This window comes from Melopsittacus undulatus, chromosome Z, assembly GCF_012275295.1.
Source record: "Melopsittacus undulatus isolate bMelUnd1 chromosome Z, bMelUnd1.mat.Z, whole genome shotgun sequence".
Taxonomy (NCBI): Eukaryota; Metazoa; Chordata; class Aves; order Psittaciformes; family Psittaculidae; genus Melopsittacus; species Melopsittacus undulatus.
The window spans coordinates 50,718,552-50,739,858 of record NC_047557.1 but is presented as its reverse complement, the minus strand read 5'-3'; the positions used below and the strand labels follow the sequence as shown (position 1 = coordinate 50,739,858).

Below are 21,307 nucleotides of genomic sequence, written 5' to 3'. Positions count from 1 at the left end.
CCATACTATTCTTATACAGAACAACAGCATTTGCCTTTAAAACTTTCACCCTCCATAAATATTTGTCCCTGTACCATGACTAGTCCTTATGTTGCAGTGTCTTTATAAATTTACATCACACATAAGGTATTAAAATGCATATGTAAACTGAACTTACTTTCTGGTCTTCCTCTTGACACAGCATCTTTGTGATAACCACATAATAAATCACTGACAGAAAGAAATACAAAGGGTTGTTTTTCCTTTTTCTGTCAGAGGGAATAGGCAAAAATATTATAAGAATCATTTCATGCAAAACATTAGTAAAAGTTAACTAACGAGAAGTCCCAAAAATACATTTACAGCACTTTCACACAGATAATAGGAAATGTGTGGGCATTTTAAGCTCATAGGCTGATCTTGAACAGATTACATCTGAGAGTGAAGAAATCAAGTGAGCGGAGATCAAAACCAAAATGAAGCTAAATCCCTTTTCTTTTATTATGTAGTTTGGGAGGAGTCAGAAAGACATTCTGTTGATTTCTTGCTCAAGATAATCCCTGCTAAGGAATTAATGCTCTGAGCAGATGGTGCTGTCTCATTTCCAGCAAAAGAATCAAGTGAGATAGTCCATGCAATTATTTTTAATGGCTTGTGTGGTGATCTTCTTAATTTGTGAGAAAATGTTTCATCTTTTGTTAAAGCTGGCTGCATTCACATAGAGCTTGGCTTTCAGAAATACCGCTCCCAGAGCTGCCAGTGACTTCACTTGTATTACTAGGTGCTTGAGACTTCTACAAGTGAGGCCTCAAGCACTTTGTATAAAAGATTAGGATGGGTTGAAACACCTACGCAGTTAAGATTTAGAACTTAACCCATGAGACTTTGTGATGAAGGAATATTTATTTATTATAAGTACCACATGTTAAATATAGGAAAATTTTGTTTCCTAAAATTTTACTACCAATTTAAAAATTATAGAGAGGGTTGGTGTTTTTATTCTGCTTTCAAGGCATTTTTTAGCCCTAAACGTATCAGGTTTGGTAAATTAAAACTCCACAATCACTCAATTTGTTGAAATACAAGAACAGGGAGTAGAAACTTGTTACCCTTATTTGCAGATATGTTTTAAGACTTCAGAAAGGGGGCCTACAAGGAAGGTGGGGAAGAACTTTTTATAAGAGCAAGTAATGATAGGACAAGGAGGAATGGCTTTAAAATGGAGGAGGGTAGATTTAGGTTAGACATTAGGGAGAAATTCTTTACTGAGATGGTGGTGAGGCCCTGGCACAGGGTGCCCAGAGAAGCTGTGGCTGCCCCATCCCTGGCAGTGCTCAAGGCCGGTTGGACACAGGGGCTTGGAGCAACCTGCTCTAGTGGAAGGTGGCCCTGCCCGTGGCAGGGGGTTGCAACTGGGTGAACTTTAAGGTTCCTTCCAACCTAAACCAGCCTGTGATTCTATGATGCTGTGATTTGTCACTTGCTCTGTTGCTTTGCTTTGGAGGAGTTACATTTTTACACACACAGTTATTTGATAGGTAAGTCCTTTTGTTTCTCAGGGATGAGAAGGTGCAGCAGAGGGGATCAGAGCAGGATTGTAGTGGTTACTTCTTGCCATGCCTCTTCCGGATTCATGGGCTGTGTTGTCTTTTTTTCCAGATCCCATGATGTTTCCTGAGGGCGGTGCTCCAGGGAAACGCTTCCCATGTGAGTTCTGTGGCCGATCATTTACAGAAGGCTCTGAGTGGGAGCGACATGTGCTAAGACATGGCATGTAAGTTGGTTCGCATTCCTTTGAAAGACCACCAAAGGTAACAGTAGATCACTCTGCATTCTCCCCACCCTGTTCCTTACCTCCGCAAAAGCCCTGTGATGAAGGCAAACACAATTCTATAAGAACAATTCTGTTGTCCCAGGTATGGACACAGTCATCAGATGTTTCTGCATGGGAAGTTCCTGTTCATCCTTTTTAGCACTGCTGCCTGGGATGGCTGTAGATTGTAGGGTTTAACTGTGATTCTGAAACTTGAGATTGACCCAAGGTTAATACCGCTTGGCCAGGATTAACTTTTACCTAAGTGTAAGTTGATCTTGCCAGCCAGCAGAGCAGCATAAAAATGGCAGAAAATTACACGGCCATTTTTAGGAAGGAACTGTTTGGGTTTTTTTTCCCCCTTTATTGTTATATCTCATGCTCACACCTGAATTGCATAACAGTGAAAAGAATTACGTGCAGAGAAATGTCATCAAGGGAAGAAAATTTTCAAGGATCTTCAAGGGACAAAAAGAAATGAACTCCTCCTAAAATGTGCATAATGAACTTCACTAGTTCATCTTCATAGAGAAAATCTTTGCCTTTGTATAGAAGTTTGTACAGTGTGGGATGCTACGCATCACAGATAATGTGGACATCTCTGAAGAAATAATTTTCCTTTTTTGATGAAGATCTTATTGGTAGCAGAGATCTTTTTGCTGGCCGGAGTTGTTCTTCAAAGACTAGATTTCATTTGAGATTCCTGACATGTGCAAGACAGTTGAATACAATATTGTAGGTTAACTGTGATGGGATGGGAAATATTACTTATATGTTCCTTATTCTTATTTTCCTAAATATGAGTACTTGAAATGTTTCAACTTACAAAAAATCCTATTGGATTACTAACTGTCTGGGGAAAGTACTCTCTTCCTGTGCCTTTGATTGGTGCCTGTAAGTATTGTTTACAAGGGACTGTTGGGGTTCTTCCCTCTTATCTTATATCAGTCCCATTATAGAACAAGTGAAGATTTGATTTCAAAGCTAGGATGTTATAAGTCCCACTGATGCATTCGTTCCACTGCCTCTCCTTTTTGAGTGTGAGGTGGCAGTGGTGGGGCTGCTTGCATCTATGTTTCTAGGAAGTAAACTCTTTTTCTCCGTTGTGTGATATGCAGATTGGCTTTGCTATTCCCCACATTGACTGCAAGTGTTTCTGTTTTTTGCCGTTTGGCTTTTTTTGCCATTTGGCTTTCCAGGGCACTAAACGAAAACAAGCACAGGACCAGTGAGGACAGCCAGCCAAAGGAGGACGTAGAAGAAACTGTTAGCACACTGCCAGAAGAGAAAGAAGACATTGAGAAAATGGTGGTGGACTATTCCCACAACAGTGAAACAGCAGTCAGCATGGTAGCTGCTGACAAACCTCTCCAAGACAACTCAGAGGCCAAAAATGAATAAGCATTTGGTGTGATTCTATTCAACGTACTTGAACAGTGATGAATGGGGTGAGGTGGGTGGGTGGGGTGGGCAGAAGGAAGAAATAAAGCTGCTTTTAGGACTGAATGATCTATTTTCAAAGCACTGGTACTCGTGTGAGTGTGTGTATATTAAAGTTATTTAAGTGATGGAATAAGTGGCTCCATTACATCACTGCATCTCTTCTTCTGGATTATGACGATGGGAAGTTACATTCATCTTGGACTAATGAAGCAACTCCCGGTATTCCTACATTACACATCATGCTTTGCAGTGGAGACTTGGATTGTTTGTGAATGGAAGCGTCGTGAGCATGGAAGAAGTGGGAGGGGGACAACTCTTCAACGCACAAATTTGTGTGCGTTTTTCTAGTTTTAATACATAACGCTTTTCCAGACTGAAATGCAACTGCTTTAGAAAAGAAAAAAAAAAAGAGGAAAAAAAAAGAACAAAAATAAAACAGAAACTGCTTTGCTTAAAACAGTCACCTGTTTCCTAGTACCTCAGAATTAACCAAGGGAGATCTCTGCATTTGTCAGTACTACCTGTTGTTGTTGTGGTTAAATGTAGAGAGACTGCTGGGCAAGTTGGTGAATGGAGGAAGAAAAAAAAGTTTTAAAGAAAGCAAAACAAATTGTGCTTAAAATCCCAGTGTGGGTTTTATTTCTTAAAATACTGTGATTTTTTTAATTATTTTAGTAAAAAAAAAACAAAAAAAAAAGAGAGACTTTAATTCCTAGATAACTGTTTGTGAATTGTCATCCTTTATTCCAGGTAAGCTGTTTGTTAGTATTCAGTTATAATTTTAGGATTTGATAGATTTCATGTGACTGATTGTGCAGTTTTGTTTGCCACGTTTATTTTCTATCAGTCTTTGAGGTGTTACAAATACAGCACAATTAAGTTTCTCATGTAAAACGAGTATTTCTTTTTTGAGGGGGGGGGACAGGGAAAGGAGACTAGATCTTGTGAATAGAACTTTTTGTTGTTGCTGTTGTTGTGTTAATTTTAAACATGGAAATAACAAAGAAGTTTTAACTTTTTTTTAAAAAACTAAAGAACCAAACTTACGGCACAGCTATGCAGCTCGCGGGCCAAACACATAGGTCCTCATAACCATTCTGTTGCTTGTCATATTAACATCTATCAGTCTCACACCAGTAACTTTTCGTTAAGATTGGCTGCCTTTTTTTCTTCCGTCTGTGGTGTCTGTGTTTTCTTTTTGTTCTGATGTGGTGGGAGGGAGGGGTGTCTGTTAACACATCTTTTTGCAAGCGGAGGTGAAATAGTTACATATGACATTGAGCCTGAAGAACTACTTTTACTCGATTCAAGATGGAGTTGCTAAGTTTTTCCCCTCCTCCTTAGCTTTTAGCGTGAGGGGAGCAGTGTAGAATGAATAGGTACCTGCATACCTAAGTGGCTGATCCTGCACCACTTCTTGGGTAGAAAGCCTACCAAACTTAACAGGAATTTTGCCTGAGCAGTGAATACAGGATCTGGTGCCCATGGTATGTTCTGGTTGTGAACAAAAACAAAAAAATAAAAAAACAAAACAACAAAAAAAAAACAAACAAAAAACAAAACAAAAAAAAAGAGTTTCTTTCCAAAAAGTAGAAAGTACTTGACTGAAACCTAGTTTTAGAAATGCATGTGTCTTTGTTTGTTTTTTTTGTTTTGGGGGGATCTGGGGGAGGGGGAGGGGGGAAAATAGGAAGCTGCTTGAGGAAAGGGTGTCCTAGAGAGCTTCACATAAAATTGATGGCAAAAATGTTGCATTTGTGGAATAAGTGCTACTTGAGAAGCATGGTGTTTTGCTTTTGGGGATTCATCAGTTGTGTGTTAGGGGGATATTTTTTAATTCTTTTGTTGGGGTTTTTTGTTTTCTTTTTCAAAGTAGGGAGGGAAAATCATGGAAAAACATTGGAGGGGCAGGTATAAATACACATTTTGTGTCTGTATTTGTTTTTTAATTGGCCTCATTTCAAATGTATTTAAACAGTTCCATACCTGGATTGGTTGTTTGTAATGGTTACCAAAAATGGGAAAAAAAAAAAAAAAGAAAAAAAAAAGAAAAAAAAAGAAATAATGATTGTGACATGCTTTTATCACTACTTAATTTTTCAAATAACATGTAAATATTGTAATCCATTGGATTTTGTTTTGCTAACCTGTTAATAAAAAATATGGGACCATTATCATTTTAACAAGTCTAGAATGTCATATTTTTTTTTCCTTTTTTCTTTTCCCAAAAATGTATACCTGATATATTGTGGTCACACATTTTAGATGCATTGTTATGATTCTGTTGACTGTAATGACATAGAATTGAAAATAACATTTTTTTTTCATTGTTTAATTTATACAGAGGACTTTTTCAGAGTTTGACAGAAGGAAATAATAGCAAAATGCTAACCCATTGGCTTCAGCACTCGGTATTTCCTCATTTTAAAATTACTGCTTACTGATGGGGGATAGGAAGGGGATACTGAACTGTTGCACTGACGGGTTTGTTTTTTAAAAAAAAAAACAATGAAAATTAATAAAAACTTTTTAAGAGTGTGCGCTCATGTGTGTGTGGTTTGTATTGGGTGCTCTGATGGTAGTTTTGTACAAGTGTCGGGTGCTGCAATCGGCAACTCTGGAAAGGGAGCAAAGCGCACATTTTCCATTCTGCACCCTTTCCTCCCCCATTTTACAGGGAATTTTGGATTTATGAGGCAGGGACCATAAAAGGGGGCAGTGGAGTGGAAGGAGTGAATTCCTTTAGCTCGCACAGGTCTCAGGTCTACCAAAGAATGCCTTGAATATCCACCAGCCCAACATCCTTTAGAGGTGAAGTGTATACTGCTGACTCCTGAACCCAAACATAGAAATGGAGGGATTTTGCAGGTTGTCTTGAAAGATCAAAATAGATGGAGACAGGCTGGTATTTGGATTATCAACTCTTAAGGCACTTCATGAGTACGGATACTGTATATTTCAATGTCTGATGGCCTGCTGGATCCTGCACTGGGGTTCTGCAGGATCCAGTTGTTGTTGGAGTAGGGCATACATCCAGTTGTTAACTGGAGTCAAACATACATCCAGTAAGATGGAGCACAAGACATTATTTTTTTACTCTTTCTCAACTGAAAACTTAAAATGGTGCATATGGTGCTGTCTTGGAATCTTTATTTGTTAAATGTATTTATAAATGCTCACTCAGAAGATGTCCGAGGTGTTTTTCTGGGTGTGTTTTAATCAGATCTTTTTTCCAGTTTAGCTTTTTGGTTGTATTGGAACTGGATCTCAACTGAATGTATATGATGTTAACAGCATGAAAGGTTTGGTCACCTGATAGCTTTACATGCTTCCACTTTGCACCATAGGAGTCAAAATATTTCTCTGTTAAAATGTTCAATGCTTTATCCTGTGTTTACAGAGGGAAAAAAAAAATAATTTAGGATGATTTGGGATGTTAGATGTTGCCCTTTTTCAGTGGTCTCTGGAAATACTTGTTCACAAGAGAGACCTAAAAATCATTTGCGCGTTATATGTTATAGCCCAAAGCTAACCTGCACTTCCACCAGTTTAAAAAGAGAAAGGGTTTATCAGTGGTTCATCACTAACAGGGATTATGTAACTGATATAATGAAAGACCTTGGGATGATTTGTGGAGCATTACATTTGCATTACCCCATTCACCTCAGTTTTTGGTTTCTGACTGAGACTGGATCATTTGCCTTGATATTCCTGTGCTGAATTGAAATACAACAAGGGGGTGGAAGGGAAGAGGCAAAGGAAATAGTTACTAACATGATCCTTTACTCACATAACTTCTCTGCCTTGCCGGTCAATTCTCTTCCTTGTAACTGGGAGCCCTGGGTGCCACACGAAGCATTTGTGCCGTGGGACAACTGGTGTTTTGCACACACTGTATTCCCAGGGTTATTGTCCTTCCTTTTCTTAAGAAGTCTGGGTAAATGTTTGCCACATTATTGCTAGCTGACTGCTGGCATTTTCTTTTGGCATAGAGGTGCATTGCCTGAATGCTCCCCATGCAAAGATTTTGCCTTCGTATTCACACTGGTGCAAAGGCTTTGCAGGAGTTGCTATGGGAAGGGAGACCACTGTCTCACTCCCTTGCAAACACTCAACCTCCCTGGAGAAGAGCTGAGCAGTTGAGCAGTGGAAAGTCCTCACATTGTGAAGTGGTAGGGACTAGGTGAAATATTGATACTTGTGGCCCAGTTATCTTGGAAACTGATGTCACACAAAAGACTTCATGTGAGCTTAAACAGCAGAAGTCAGCCTCCAGTCTCCAAGAAAATTACTAAATGCCATTGCAGATGTTCAGGACATTTCAATGAAAACTGCCCCAACTTTCTTCACTCTTCCTCACCCTTAAGTCTTTCTTCAGTATTTTTCTGATAATACAGGACTTTTACATCATGAAAGCCAGCTGTCTGGCTCCAAAGGAAAAAGATTACTGATGTAGGAAAGATTCTGGGTAAGAAGATTTTGGAAAAGGGAATGTTTAGGTTCAAGACAGGCTTAAGATCTCAGAGAAATCTCTCTGTTTGTAGCACACTTAGTTCCATGCCCCCACACCAACCAATGCTGGAAACAGGGATTTCAGTTTGAGCAGCCTGTGGTACAGGCTACAGTCCTTCCAGGATGCCATTTGAAAACTTTTTATTGTCTTCTCATCTGTCACATACCAAACTGTCCTCAAATAAATGAGTGGGTACAGATACCCTGTGAACCACAAATGGGGCTGGGTGGCATAAGTCAAAGAGTCATCCCAGCCAAAGTCTTGGTGTAGAAGGCTGATGCCTATTGGAATCGACTGGTATTTGGGGAGCCTAGCTGAAGGCATTGTCTTTCCTGCTGCATTTGCAGTTATTTTCCTGTCTGTGGGAATGAAAGGGTAGGGGGAGAGAAGGCAGCCTGATACATCAAACATCAGGACATAGGCATATAAGGCTATAAAGGAAAAAAGCATTAAGGTAGAACAACTCGAGTAGGATAACTTTTCTGCTGGAAAGGATACTAAAGGATAGCTTTTTTACTTGAAGCATGTGCAGCACTGGGCAAGTCAATCCATTACAGCATGATATCTTCACTGCTGGTGGGTCTCTTGACTCATACAGACAAAGCCATGACTGACCTCGCCTACTGTGGGCAATAATCCTGCTTCTGGCAAGTGATTGGATCAGAGATGTTCAGAACTCCCTCCCAGGCCAATTTCCTATTTCAGTTTCCTATTTTGTTATTTCTTTGATGTTCTCTTAACTTTCAGTTTCTTCAGCTTGCCTCTGACTTTGTGCTAGCCTACGTTTTTGGTGAAGTATGAGTTACTGTAAGCACTTTAAGTGCTCACTGACTCATAGACTCTTCCCTGAGCAGCATTTCTGTCTGTCCTATGTCAAATCATTTTTGACCAAAAGGCATGCCTTCCATCTAAATGTATGCTCAGTGACATAATGTTCCTAAGGCAATGATCTCTTAGCAGGATCAAAGCAAGTTTTACCAGACTTTCTTTATGGGCTTATATGCACCATTAGCAGGGGACTGCACCAAACAGCTCTTAGATGTAGAAAATAAATATAATGTAGGAGAAGATCCTAATCTGTATTTCTGCATTTTATCTTGGCCCAAACTATTTAATTAGTTACTACTTGAATCCTACAATTCCTTTTCTCCAGTACTCCCACAATATGCTACAAATCAAGTGAAATACCCAACAAAATAGTGTCAGTGTGGTGGAGTTTTGGTTTCGGTTTGCTTTTGTGATTGAGCCAGTATTCTAGCTCATTACAACTGGTGGAATCCGATCCAAACTTCTGTCAACATGGAAATAAATGAGGAAAACAGCACAGAAAGTAAGCAAAATTAAATAACTTCTTATGAAATGCACTCCATTGTGTGGCAACAGATGGAGTATGTAACCAAATGGCAGGTAGCACTATTTGTTTTTCTTCTACTGTGAGATCCATTTTGTTCTAGCAGAATGTTGGAATTGATCAGATCAGGTCTGTTCCCTGTCTAGTTCAATATCTTGACTCCTGAAGCAAAAAAGAAATCCCATGGTGAGCAGGGAGAGAATACTCTGTCCCTATTGCAAGTCTCAATCTGTTTTGACAATAGCTTTATGCACAGAAGCAGAATGAATCCTACCTCTTTCACACTCATTTTGTGTTACAGTAATGTAAGTTGCAGTACCTTTGCTACTAATTCCATTTCAAATTTTGCTGAACTCTGTTTCTCTGAAAAGAACTTGAAGGTAAAATATATTTGTGTTAAAAAAAGATATTTTATTATCCTTAAAAAAAATTGTTTCTCAACAGTTACTTATGTGATCTCTCTAATTCTGACATTGTTTGTAAAACACACTTTTATGTACAAAAATAATCTGCTGAGATTTCAAATTGATTCTTTTCAGCTACAATGCTTAGGAAAAAATGAAGTCAGCTTCTGGAATGGGAAAAGACATGCTTCTCTTCTCAAATAATTTGCTTCTTTGAATAGTTGGTGTAAAAGCAAATATGCCTCAGCTTGATTCTTGAATTCTCTATTGAGTTTACACTTTTATTAATGAAGAGCTTAGCTCAGTCTAGCCAACTGTACATGCATGACTTCCAAATCTAAGTGAAATGTGTCTCTTTGCAGCTGTTCTGTTGTGCTCTCAGTAGTGTTTAAATTAATTTAGCTTGTGTTAAAAATGTTGGAGTGAAATTTTAAATTTCCCTGCAACTGAAGGAAATAATTTTAAGCCACTGGGCCAAAGATGCTTCAGTCCTTGTGGACTCATTTGGACCTAAGTCACCAAGGACTCCTATCAGAGATGCTGTGGTAAAAAGAGTGGCAGATTTGGTCTGTATGAACCAATAGATAATTAGAAGGCAAGATCCATAAAGCAATGAGTCTTTGATCTGTTATTCCCAGAGAAAATGTTTTCCTCTGCTTAGACTCTTCAGGACCTCAGGTATGTGATTTTTGAAACCATATGATTCAGGTAAAAACAGTCATTCAAATGTAGAAAAGATCTGGTTTCTCATAGGTCAATAATTATACAGCACTTGAAAACATGTTGCCTGCAAAAAGAAGTAAGGGCTTTGAGAAACTTTGCTGCAGCTGCGGTGTATTTCTTGCTATTACTGTAGGAGTCTCCTTCTGGAAAACATGTTAGAAACTGATGTTTGCTTCCCCTATTCCTTAGCTGCTCCTGTAATCACCTCTTTCACCTTCCTTTGTAGGATTACTTGCAGTAACCAGATGAAAAACTCTGGCCATGCTGGACCTGGTAGGAGTTGTGCCATTGTGTTTAGTAGACTGAAAACAACATGGTTGTTGGTGCTAGAGGAAGCTCAGGCTTATGTACATGCAAGATTGAGCCTGTCCCTTCCTGTAAGAGAAAAAACCATACAGCAAGTCAAGAAAACAGAGTTGTCTGCTAGGCTTTGGTTGGGATCAGACATAATCTGTCTGTCAATCAAAAGAGTATCTTTGTGCTTGCCTTCATCAGTTCTTATGATCTGCTCTGGAGAGGAGGTGTAAAAAGGATGTATACTTTTTTTGCTCAGTCACAGAAAAAAAGCTTGAAATGTTCCTGATCCTTCTCTGAGGAACTGGTTGGTCTTCTGTCTTGCTCCCCAAAAGCAAGAAGGACATGCTATCAAATGTAGATATCATGTCCCATATAATTAACTCAACTAACAATAGCAACAAAAGTATAATTATGTTCTTATCATCAGATTAAGTGTATGTCGTTATTTAATCCATTCAACGTACATGTTTAGCAATTAGGACCTTATTCTGCAGGGATTCATTCTGCAACTTAGATTTCTTTCCATGTAATTTAATCAGAAAGCTGACTAAAAGATTCGCTTTTCTCATTAATTTATATCAAATGAATGTTGTCCCTGAGTGAGTGGGCTGTTCACAAGGACACTGTGTAGCTTGGCAAAGCATTAGAGTGAGATGGAAAAGAGGGAAAAAGGATAAAACTCTCCAAACTAATATGGTATTTACACACATAGTGGTAAAAGTAAGAAAACACATTAATTCCTTGGCGGCCTCCTTGCCTTTCAATGATCATAATGGCAGTGTGGGATTTTTGGAAGTCTTAGGGGGCCTGTTGGCACCCTTTAGCACCTCAGCGTTTTTGAGAACATCTGAAAATCATGCTTTCTATTGCACGAGGTATGGATTTAGGACTTAATATTGGAGTTATTATTATAGGTGTGCTGGTGACCAACAGAATCTCCTGGCACTTCTTTCTAATCTCAGACATGGAAAAGCCTCATGGGATGTCTCCATTCACCTGCATCAGAGAACTTCAGTCACCTGCAGCAGATCTTTTGGTCTTTGCCTAGGAAAGAAAGTAGACATTCTTCTCAGTTTCATCTTTGAGAGCAAACTCTGTGATTACACATTCTGCATTCAAGTAAAAGCATGATCAGGTACCACCATTAGTCAAGAATGGGAAAGCGCTGTACTCACAGGTGGTTAATCTGTTCAGGGAAGAGCCAATCGTTTTGATTTTCATGCAAAAGGGGAACTTTGATTAAGATGAGCCTTCAAGATTTCTCAATTAAAACATTCAGATTCAATTTCAGAGAGCTCCATCCTGATATGAACACTAGCAAAAGCTGTAAATGAAGCCGCAAGGATGTCATACAGATGAGCGGTTCTCCAGCACGTATCTGAATTTCTGTTTTATGAGAGTTTACTGTGTTTTATTCATTCTTTCTGCAAACAACAAGAACTCAATTTTATGGCTGGTTCATATGCACATGTAGTTGGTTTGTCTTTTCATCAAGATGACTGAAGTATCTCAAAGTTGGCCATTATGCTTATATTTTCCAGATCTCTATTGTCATCTGAAAGCTGATGATCTAAATGGGAAAATGCAAAACCAGAGAGTCAGGGTATATGATTTCTTCCTTTTTTTTCCTGTCCATGGGGTAATCTGTTGCTACCATCCATGCTGACATACTGCTTTTTCTCACAGACCTCAAAGCAGAGGATGAAGTGAGGTACAATGCAAGTATCTATTTTCAGTATTGACATGTGTGACCTCTTGGAGCTGGAGCTTGGTGCAAACTATCCTCTCAGATCCAAATTGTAAATAAGTTTTGGAAAAGTCAGGAGCTGAATACTGCCCAGCCCTGGTAGGTCTTATCAGACTGAAAACTTACTTACACCATGTCTGAATCCTGATCAAAACTTTGTGGCTGACATCCATCTCTAATCTGAACACCTAAATTGATGATTCCTAAATAACCTCTCTGTGCAGCTGTTCTATTGCTGTACTACTTTGTTCTGTTTAGTTTTCCAGACATCTTTAGCTGTCTCAGAGCAGAGAGGAATCCTGTTTGCTTCTTCAACAACAGATTTTCAGCACAGCATTAGTTAGTCCCAATTGTGTCCAATTTCAGGCTGGGATTTGTTTCTTTTAAATGTAGTGATAGTCCTCTCTTGACTAACTTTTCTGTGTCACAAATACCATTCATTATATCTATAATATTTACATTTTGAGTCCCCTCAAAGCAGGAAGAGTTGTAGAAACTTCCACTCAAAATTCCTAAACCTTAATTCCTGTTTATATGCCAGTGACAGACAAAGGCTTAATAAAATAAATGTCTCCTACCACCATTTCAAGGCCCCCTTGATGGAGGATGCATAGCACTAGGAAGGCTTCTGTTGTTAATGAAGTACCTCAATTATTTTAATTCTAATGTTTATTTCATCAATGGTAGTCATCATTTGAGCAAGAGCCCATAAGTATTCTGTGCTAGGATCCATAGCTCTAGGAAAGCTTCTGTTGTTAATGAAGTATCTCAATTATTTTAATTCTTATGTTTCTTTTCACTAATGGTAGTCATAATTTGAGCAAGAGCACATAAATATTTTGTGTTAGTATCCTTTGTCACTAATGCTCTCTCAAAAAGAGTAATTTAGAGGATGGAATAAAAAATTAAACAAGGCACTAATCTTTTGTGCATGACAATAGCATAAAGAAATCATGTCACGCAAGTATTTCTGTAGTGCTTGAAGAGCTTGCAGTATGAACAGAGCACAGACACTTCACTCTTTACCTTCTTACCATCTAAAGGACAAACAAGTGTTGGCTTACTGTCAGAGCAGAAGGAAGTTTTAATATCTCCATTTTCTAAATGAAGAACTGGTATAGAAAGAAAGTGAAATTATTTTGTCTTGGGGAGCCCTATCATAACTGGGAATTCTGGGAAGTAGGATCCTTGTCCATGACCTTAGTCTGAAGACCTTCCCTTCTCTTTCAGATGAGAATGTAGAACCAGAAGGGACTGTCTGCATGATGGAGCTGGATCCTGCCAGATGAAGCTAACCATAAAACTGGTGCAGCCCTGAAAAACGCACTGGACATCTGCTCTTGTGCATAGAATGACACTAAACCCACCTCAGAACTTGGCAACAAATGCCAGGGCAAGAATAACACCCCCCAAACAAAGAATGCAGACCTGACATGCTCTGTCATAGACTAAAAAATCCATCCATCCATCCCTGGCAGTGGTCAAGGCCAGGCTGGATGGGACTTCGAGCAACCTGGTGTAGTGGAAGGTGTCCCTGACCATAGCAGGTGGTTGGAACTGGATGAGCGTTAAGGTCCCTTCCAACCCAAACAGTTCTATGCTTCAGTGATTGTATGATTTTTCTCTGATGACTTTAAAAATCCAGGAGAGAGGAGAAATGCGCTCCTTACCCAAACTACTTGTTTCCTTTGAGCAGTTTTATATGGTCCAAACACTTGGTAAGGACACAAATTCGTTATGTTTCAAGTTAGATTTTATCAGAATTGCTGGTACTTTTGCTGATGGTTACTGAAGACATGAATCGTTTTCCAGGGATTAGGAGTGTATTGGGTTTATGTGCCAAGGCTTGGGTAGTGGAGGGTGCAGCTTCTGTAAGAAGACACAAGAAGCTGTCCCCAGACAGAGGTTCTGTCAGACAGACCCAGCTCCAGCTGGCTCCAAGATGGAAGCTGCTGGCCAAAGCTGAGCCCATCAGTGATGATGACAGTGCCTCTGTGATAGCATTTAAGGAAGGGTAAGCAATGCTGTGCAACAGAAGCTGTGAGAAAGGAATGAGAACATGTGAGAGAAACAGCCCTGCAGACCCCAAGGTCAGTGCAGAAGGATGGCAGGAGGTGTTCCGGATGCTGAAGCAGAGATTCCTCTGCAGCCCATGATGCAGCCCATGGTGATGCAGGCTGTGACTCTGCAGCCCATGGAGGTCTATGGTGGAACAGATGTGCACCTGGAGCCTAGGGAGGACCCCATATCAGAGCAGGGGATGTGCCCTGGAGGAAGCTACAGCCCATGGAAAGGAGTCCATGCTCCTGATAGGAACTGAGGTCCATGGAGAGGTTTTCTGGCAGGACCTAGGGCCCTGTGGAGGACTCATGCTGGAAAAGTTTCTTCGTGAAGGACTGCACTCCGTGGGAAGGACCCATGTTGGAGAAGATCGTGGAGGACCATCTCCCATGGATGGGACCCCAGTGAAGTTCCTCAAGATGAGTCCATTTTGCCCATGACAGAAATTGATCTCCCTGTACTTACATTGATCCATGAGCTCTGACATAGTTTCTCCCCCTGTCCTGTTGAGCAGGGGGAGCAATTGAGCAGCTTGGTCAGCCCCTTCCAGCAGCCAAGGTCAACCCATCACAAGGAGCTATCTACCTTTCGGTCCCACAACTGCTCGAATTGTGGGAAAGTGCACAGATATAATTATATCGGGGGGGGGGGGGGGGGAATGCGTTAAGTTAAACCTTTGTGCATGAAAGGCACACAGTTTTGGGGGTTTTGTATGATCATCTTTGAAGCTGGTGAGGTACCATAAATTCATGTTTACTATCAAGATGAGTAAAAATGCAATTAAATGCAAAGAATTCAGGCAAAAGTAGTGCCTAGACACCCTTTTTCTGAGGGGAACAGATCTGCCAATCTCTTTGGGGTCTGTTTAATGACACTTCTGAGCAAAGTGATGTTTTTCTACCCACTGTAGGGAGAAGCAACCATGCATTTGTGTGCTTGGAGACAAGACATGACCCTCTCTTGTTGGATCTTCACCTCTACTAGGCACTTACACACCTGCCCCACAGGAGTCAGGTGGCTGGGGGGATGCCCTTTCTCTACCACATCATTCTGCAAGTGGAGAAGCACAACACAGGTCTTTCTCCAACAACACATCCAGCTTGGTGGCAGCTCTGTGCTGGCCATTAGCAATCCCTACTTTTCTCTGGGTCAGTGGTACTAGTCCATGACCTTTCACAGACCCAGAAGAGTGATGGGACATGCTAGCTGCCTGCAAACCCCTTCTACACCTGTGCTTCTTCTATGAGTCTGTATGCAATAGCTGAGAGACTGAGAAGAAAACTGTCTCTTGACTGCACTTGACAGCCTTAAGCTATGCTGCTTAAGGCTGCCAAGTTGCTGAGGTGAGGATGTTATCTTGCCTGGAAAATGGAATTTATCCTTTCAAAACTAATTGTGATGGGGAGGATGGTAACATTAGCTTGGGCAGCAGATGGTTTTTTAAGGAAGACATTCTGGGAACATGTTCAGGTTTTGCCTTTCATGTGGTGTATGCGCATTCTGGCAGCTGATTTAGACTAAACAAAGGGTAATTCTGTGTTGTGGTTTCCTTCTGTCAACAGACTGGGTGATTGGATGAAGTTCCCAGTGGCATATATTGGCAATTATTTTCCTTCCCTCTGGGATCCTTAGTAAGGATCCATCTTGACTGAAAGTCTAAGGTGTCCCCTCAGCTCCTTTTTGTACTACTTCAAACTCCTATCCTAGTGATATCTAGTCACTCAGTCTCCTCCTTTCAGTGCTGGAGGCCTGCAGCTCTCCAGTTTCAGCTCTCCTCTTCTTAGCCTCTGGCACAGGCCTGCCTGCTGGTGTTGTTTACACTAATCTTCTCTTTCAGGTGCAGACCTTCACTGCAGATTTACTCTCCTCTCTCTCCTGATCTGCTTATAGCTACTGATGAAGGTCTCCAGATTGTGAATTGCTATAAACATAGCTTTTACTGGTTAGATTTTAAATACAGCTTAACAGAGGTGAGAGCTGAAGACCTTGCTCAGGAGTATCTCATCCTTGTATTCTTTCTTTGCCTTCTGGCTTTCTTGGGAATGTCCTGTATTATAATACAGGTGATTCTGGAGACAGTGAAACTGGATAATAGATGATTGTTCAAGATAGAGCATGGGACACTGCTGATATAAAATCACTGAACAGTAACTGAAAGCACCTAATTGCTGGAAGGACTTGAGCTTTGCTTGTTGGGGGATTGTTTCACATGGTTAATGAAGAGCTCAACAGTATTTTAGTGATAATTTGATACTTAACTTTTAGCCTGTGTAAGTGCTAATTAAATGTTTTAACATGCTGTACATGTTTTATGTATTGATAAGCAATAAGTGTACAAGTTACACTTTTAATGTGATTTAAAATTAATTGCAGGGTGGTGAGATTTTCTCCTTTATATACTTATTAAACTCACATAACTGCTGTTTTTACAGTTGATGGGTGTTCAGTTAACATACAGTAATTGCTCTTTAAAGGCTTTAGTAAGTGCATATTTGAGACAATTTACAGTGTTAGTAATTTCCTGGTACAATTCCTCAGAGGTACAGGGAAGCTAATCATGTTCAACTCCGGAATTCACTAGGAGTCTGCCATGCATTCCCCATTGTGCACTGTGCAAGCTTTGTTCAGCCATAAGGGATTCCACTTTCAAGGATGTTGAAAACACAGAAGGAAACACTTTATTTGCTATTATAGAATTTAGACCTGTAAGATCATCAAGTTTAATTGTATACCTAGCACTGACAGGTCCACTACTAAGCCATGTCATCTACACATCCTCTAAATACCTTCAGGGATGGTGACTCCACCAATTCCCTGGGGAGGCTGTTCCAATGTTTTCACTGAAGAATTTTTTCCTGATATCCAGTCTAAACCTCCCCTGGTGCAGCTGGAGGCCGTTACCTCTTGTTCTATTGCTTGTTACTTGTGAGAAGAGACCGACCCCCACCTCCCTACAACCTCCTTTCAGGTTGTTGTAGACACCGATAAGGTCTCCCCTGAGCCTTCTCTTCTCCAGACTAAACACCCCCAGATCTCTCAGCTGCTTATCAATAAGGCTTGTGCTCCAGATCTTTACTGCACAATGTGCTGCAGTGAGGCAAGCAGCTGGGAGGTAGGGACACACTGTAAGAAAAACAAATCAGGAGGGGCATCACTCAGTGCCTTCTGGTTTATCCTGTGAAGGCACAGAGAAAAGCAAACAGCTGTCCTCTTTTTTCTTGGTAGATCACACAGTCCTTCTGTGTTTGCCTCCAGTTCAAAGATAAGGAAGCTGTAAGCCTGAGTCCCTGTTTCTCCATGCAATCACAGTGTGACCTCAGGCAAATCACTCAGTGCCTCTGTGCCGCACTTACCCTTCTGTGGATGTAACACTCTGCATGTCTTTACTCTGAGGGAATATTGTTCATTCCAGACTCCAGCACTGAAGAGATGAAATGCATATTCAAGATAGATTTAAAACCAGACAAACAGCACCACCCTCCTGCCTCATTAATCTGGAAATTTTGAGGGCAACAGAAAACTGATTGCTGCTTCTTAAATGATTGAGGCAGCAAGGTGCACAAACTGCCTGCCATTTAATTGACACAGCATCTGAAATCCAATCTACTCGGCAAAGCAAAGGAAGAATATCGTCTGAAATCTCTATGCCAGTAACAGTGCATGGAAAAGAAAGTAATTTTTTGTTCCACATCATTCCTTTTGCATAATGTTGTATCCTTTTGACAAGGCAGCATAATAAAGCTTAACTCCCTCTTTGCTCTCCACCCTCCAATCGCTGACTTAAAAGAAAACAGCAAAGCCCTATCTTTAGCGTCAAATGAACAATGGGCACTCTTCCAGCAAGAAGAAATGAGCTGCTTTTGAAAGAGTTGTGGAGGAAAGTGCAAAATGTTCTGAATTCTCATGAAATAAATATTTGAATGATAGTCATTTGGCTCATCCTCTGAGATGTCAGTGCCGGCTTTGCACTCCAGGTTTATGTTAAATATTGGTTGGAGTAGATAGGAGGGCCAGAAAGCCCATACTGCAGATAAGAAAAGACAGAGATACAGTAACATGAAAGATTTCCACTTCAGGAATAGTAACTAATTAATATTTCCACTACAAGATGGTATATTTCATCCTATCTTACTGACGAAGCTTCGCCAAAACTTTTCAGGCAGCCTGGAGGATATTGAGACATTGATTTTAACAAGACTTGGGAAACTCAGTCCCTTAGGCAGCTTTGTGTATTTCAGCAGAGGCTCAGGGCTATGCCGCTCCAGCTTGAACTAAGCTGTAGGAAGTCATTCAGCACAAGGCAACATGCAAAGTGCTCTCTCCTACAGGGTGCTGATGACTTAACAAAGCAGCATGGGTTGAGACCAGCCAAGAACCTGTTTGACAGAGTTTAAGGCTTGATCCAAAGTTTTGCTTAAGCCATGAGGCACTCAGGCCAAGCACAAGCATAAGGAGCTGGCTGCCCAGAAACAGGTTAGAGCCTTGGTGCTCAAACTGCTTCCCCCATTTTGTCTCATTTTTGGTTTTGTTTTTGTTTTTTCTTAAACTCTTCAGCATGGAGAAAAAAAAACAACCTTGTGTCTAGGACTTCTGTTATTGTTGATGAAAGCTAACAGAAAAACTTAGAAAAGTTTGAAAAAGCTAATTTAAAAGAGGTTCCAGCAGGATAAGGTTTTGTGTAATTCCCTATATTATCATGGGGTATTCAATATTTTTGAAGGAGTGTCTTCATTTAACACACATTAGAGAGTTTGGTGGGGGACTTCACCAGTTTTCTCTCTCTTCCAGAAACAGTCACTAGCTAAATGCAGTTTTCACACTTTCTCTGCAAAATGATAATAAAAAGAGTGGCTTGTGTATTTGAGCTACTTCTTGTGCCCACATGTATATGCCTATAGAAATGATAATTTACCTGTCTGTGCATAATGTCAAACTGTAAAGTTGTCCTGAGCAGCAGCCGTGGTTCTGGCAGCTCTGCATTGTCTCAGTTATTTCCATGTCTCCCATTATTTTCCTCCCTCAGTGCAGATACATATTTCCCACTGACAGTGATATATTTAGACTTGCTGCACGCAGCTGAAAGAGGGAAAATAGTCTTGAAGTTCAGGTTTTGGGGTAGAGATTCTGATGAACTGTGTTCAGTCTTCTGCATGACACCATGGTTCACATTGAAGTCAGTGGAGACAATGCTATCCTATGGAGCAGGAATACAGTGAAAGTGAATCCCTTTGGAAGTTCAAGGCTGGCAAAGGGTGACTTTAAAAAGTAGATGGTCATCAAATGCCCTGTATAAAACTGGTTCACAACTGCTGTTTTAGGTGCTTCTTCGCTTACTTCTCAGTCCCTAGCTTCTGATAGAACAGAGACAGTAGAATGATATATAAAAGAGCAGAGAGCAACAAAATACGTGTTCAAAGCAACTTGCTTTTACAAAACTTGGAAATATCTGATATTATGGTGTTTCCACAAAATCTACAGTTTAACCTTCTTTGTTAGAATAGAGTTTGTCACTGGGGTTATAGCTAAATTTGACCATTTATCCTGGTTGCTTTTAGTGCTTCTAAAACTCTCTCTTGCAAGTAATTTGCATTGCCTAGAAGCTCCTATGGTGGTGAGAATGTTCATGTTAATTTCACAAACAGCAACAGTGTAAACACTTAAAACAATGCTCGTTGGCCTTTGCAAGAACTGGAAGTGGAAAAAAGATTTTGCAGCAAGGGTGTGGTGAACCAATTTACTCTGGAAATCCTCTAGGTTTCTATCTCCATCTGAACTATGATTCAGTGTTGATGTGGCAGTGTGATTTGCCCTAAAGCACTGTTTCCAAAGCAGAGGTGTTTGGAAACTTTCCAAAGGCAAAGTTTTTCTGCTGTGAGTTGCTGATTCAACAAATGCAAAACCTACCATGCAAGAGCATTGTTCTGTCTGGAATCTCCTTGGGAGTCAAAACAATTGGTTTCAATTGTTTAAAGTCCTGAAAGTGAAGGCCTTTGCTTGTAGGCAATAAGCTGCTTAAAGTTCCATTTGAAAGGGAAGATTTTAGTTTTTACCTAAACACACTATTTCCTTTCTCCTCTCTGGGAGGGCCCGTCACCTTTTTGATGGTTCCAACTGTTTGTCAGCATGTATGAGGAACCAAAGGACAATCTCAAGGTGGTGAAGGATTAGGAGCTGTCCCAGCAATTCGCTCTGTGGATGTGTGGCACATCACACCAGCTGCCTGGGCTGGCAATGTCCTGGGTGGGGAGTAATGGCTCCAACCTGCAGCAGAGCTGGTATTGCTCTTCCCCTGGGATTTGGCACCCATTCTTGGATTGCTTGTGGACTTCGAGTTTCTTCTTCCCATTGCCTAGCTGTAGAGGCTTCTGTCCTCCTTTGTGGGGAGCAATGGGGAGGGGCATCACAGGCTGTCAGAGTCTGATCACATTTTGCCTTGTGCATGTCATAAATATGACCCTAAATTCTGCTCTCCCCTCCCTGTAGGTGCCACAGCCTGCAGCGTGTAGCACAGCCACAGAGGGAGCAGACAGTCGTATCTAAGCAGGTCCTCTGGCAGTCCCCGCTTGGTGGTGGTACTCTTGCCTAACCCCAACCAAACAGACCTCTCCAGTTTTGTGTATTCCTGTTTCATCAAGCCCCACAAATCTGCTTGTCTCAGTGCAGGGCACACTTGATACCCTTTAACAACTGGAGACTTAATTAAAGAGAAACAGATACTCTTCAGTAGGAATTCATGTACTCCAATTTCTATTAGAGGTAGTACAGAGAGTGTGGATGTCTAATGGGAGCAGAGGGAACAGGAGGGAGTAAAGTCGTATTATCTCATTGCTGTGGATTTGGAGCAGAGGCTCAGGGAGAAGGAGGCATTAAAGGTTGATGGTGTTTCAGCCACATCAGCAGAGGAAGTAGGGAGTCAGTGCCTTCACACTGAAAACTTCTCTGAAGCTTGGTAAAGTGGCAGGCAGCTGAGATGACA

At 40.7% G+C, this 21,307-nt stretch overlaps 1 protein-coding gene across 2 annotated transcripts in view; it reads left to right on the top strand.

Annotated features, from left to right (window-relative positions):
- The window catches only part of ZNF462 (zinc finger protein 462), a 52,401-nt gene extending 47,600 nt beyond the window's left edge, over window positions 1–4,801 (top strand). For both annotated transcript variants that reach the window (XM_031054389.2, XM_005154890.4), the window contains 2 exons: window positions 1,639–1,753; window positions 2,992–4,801. In XM_031054389.2, coding sequence (XP_030910249.1) covers window positions 1,639–1,753; window positions 2,992–3,193 — 317 coding nt within the window. In that variant the 3' untranslated portion in view covers window positions 3,194–4,801. The remainder of the gene's footprint in view (window positions 1–1,638; window positions 1,754–2,991) is intronic.
- The last annotated feature ends 16,506 nt before the right edge of the window (window positions 4,802–21,307 follow it).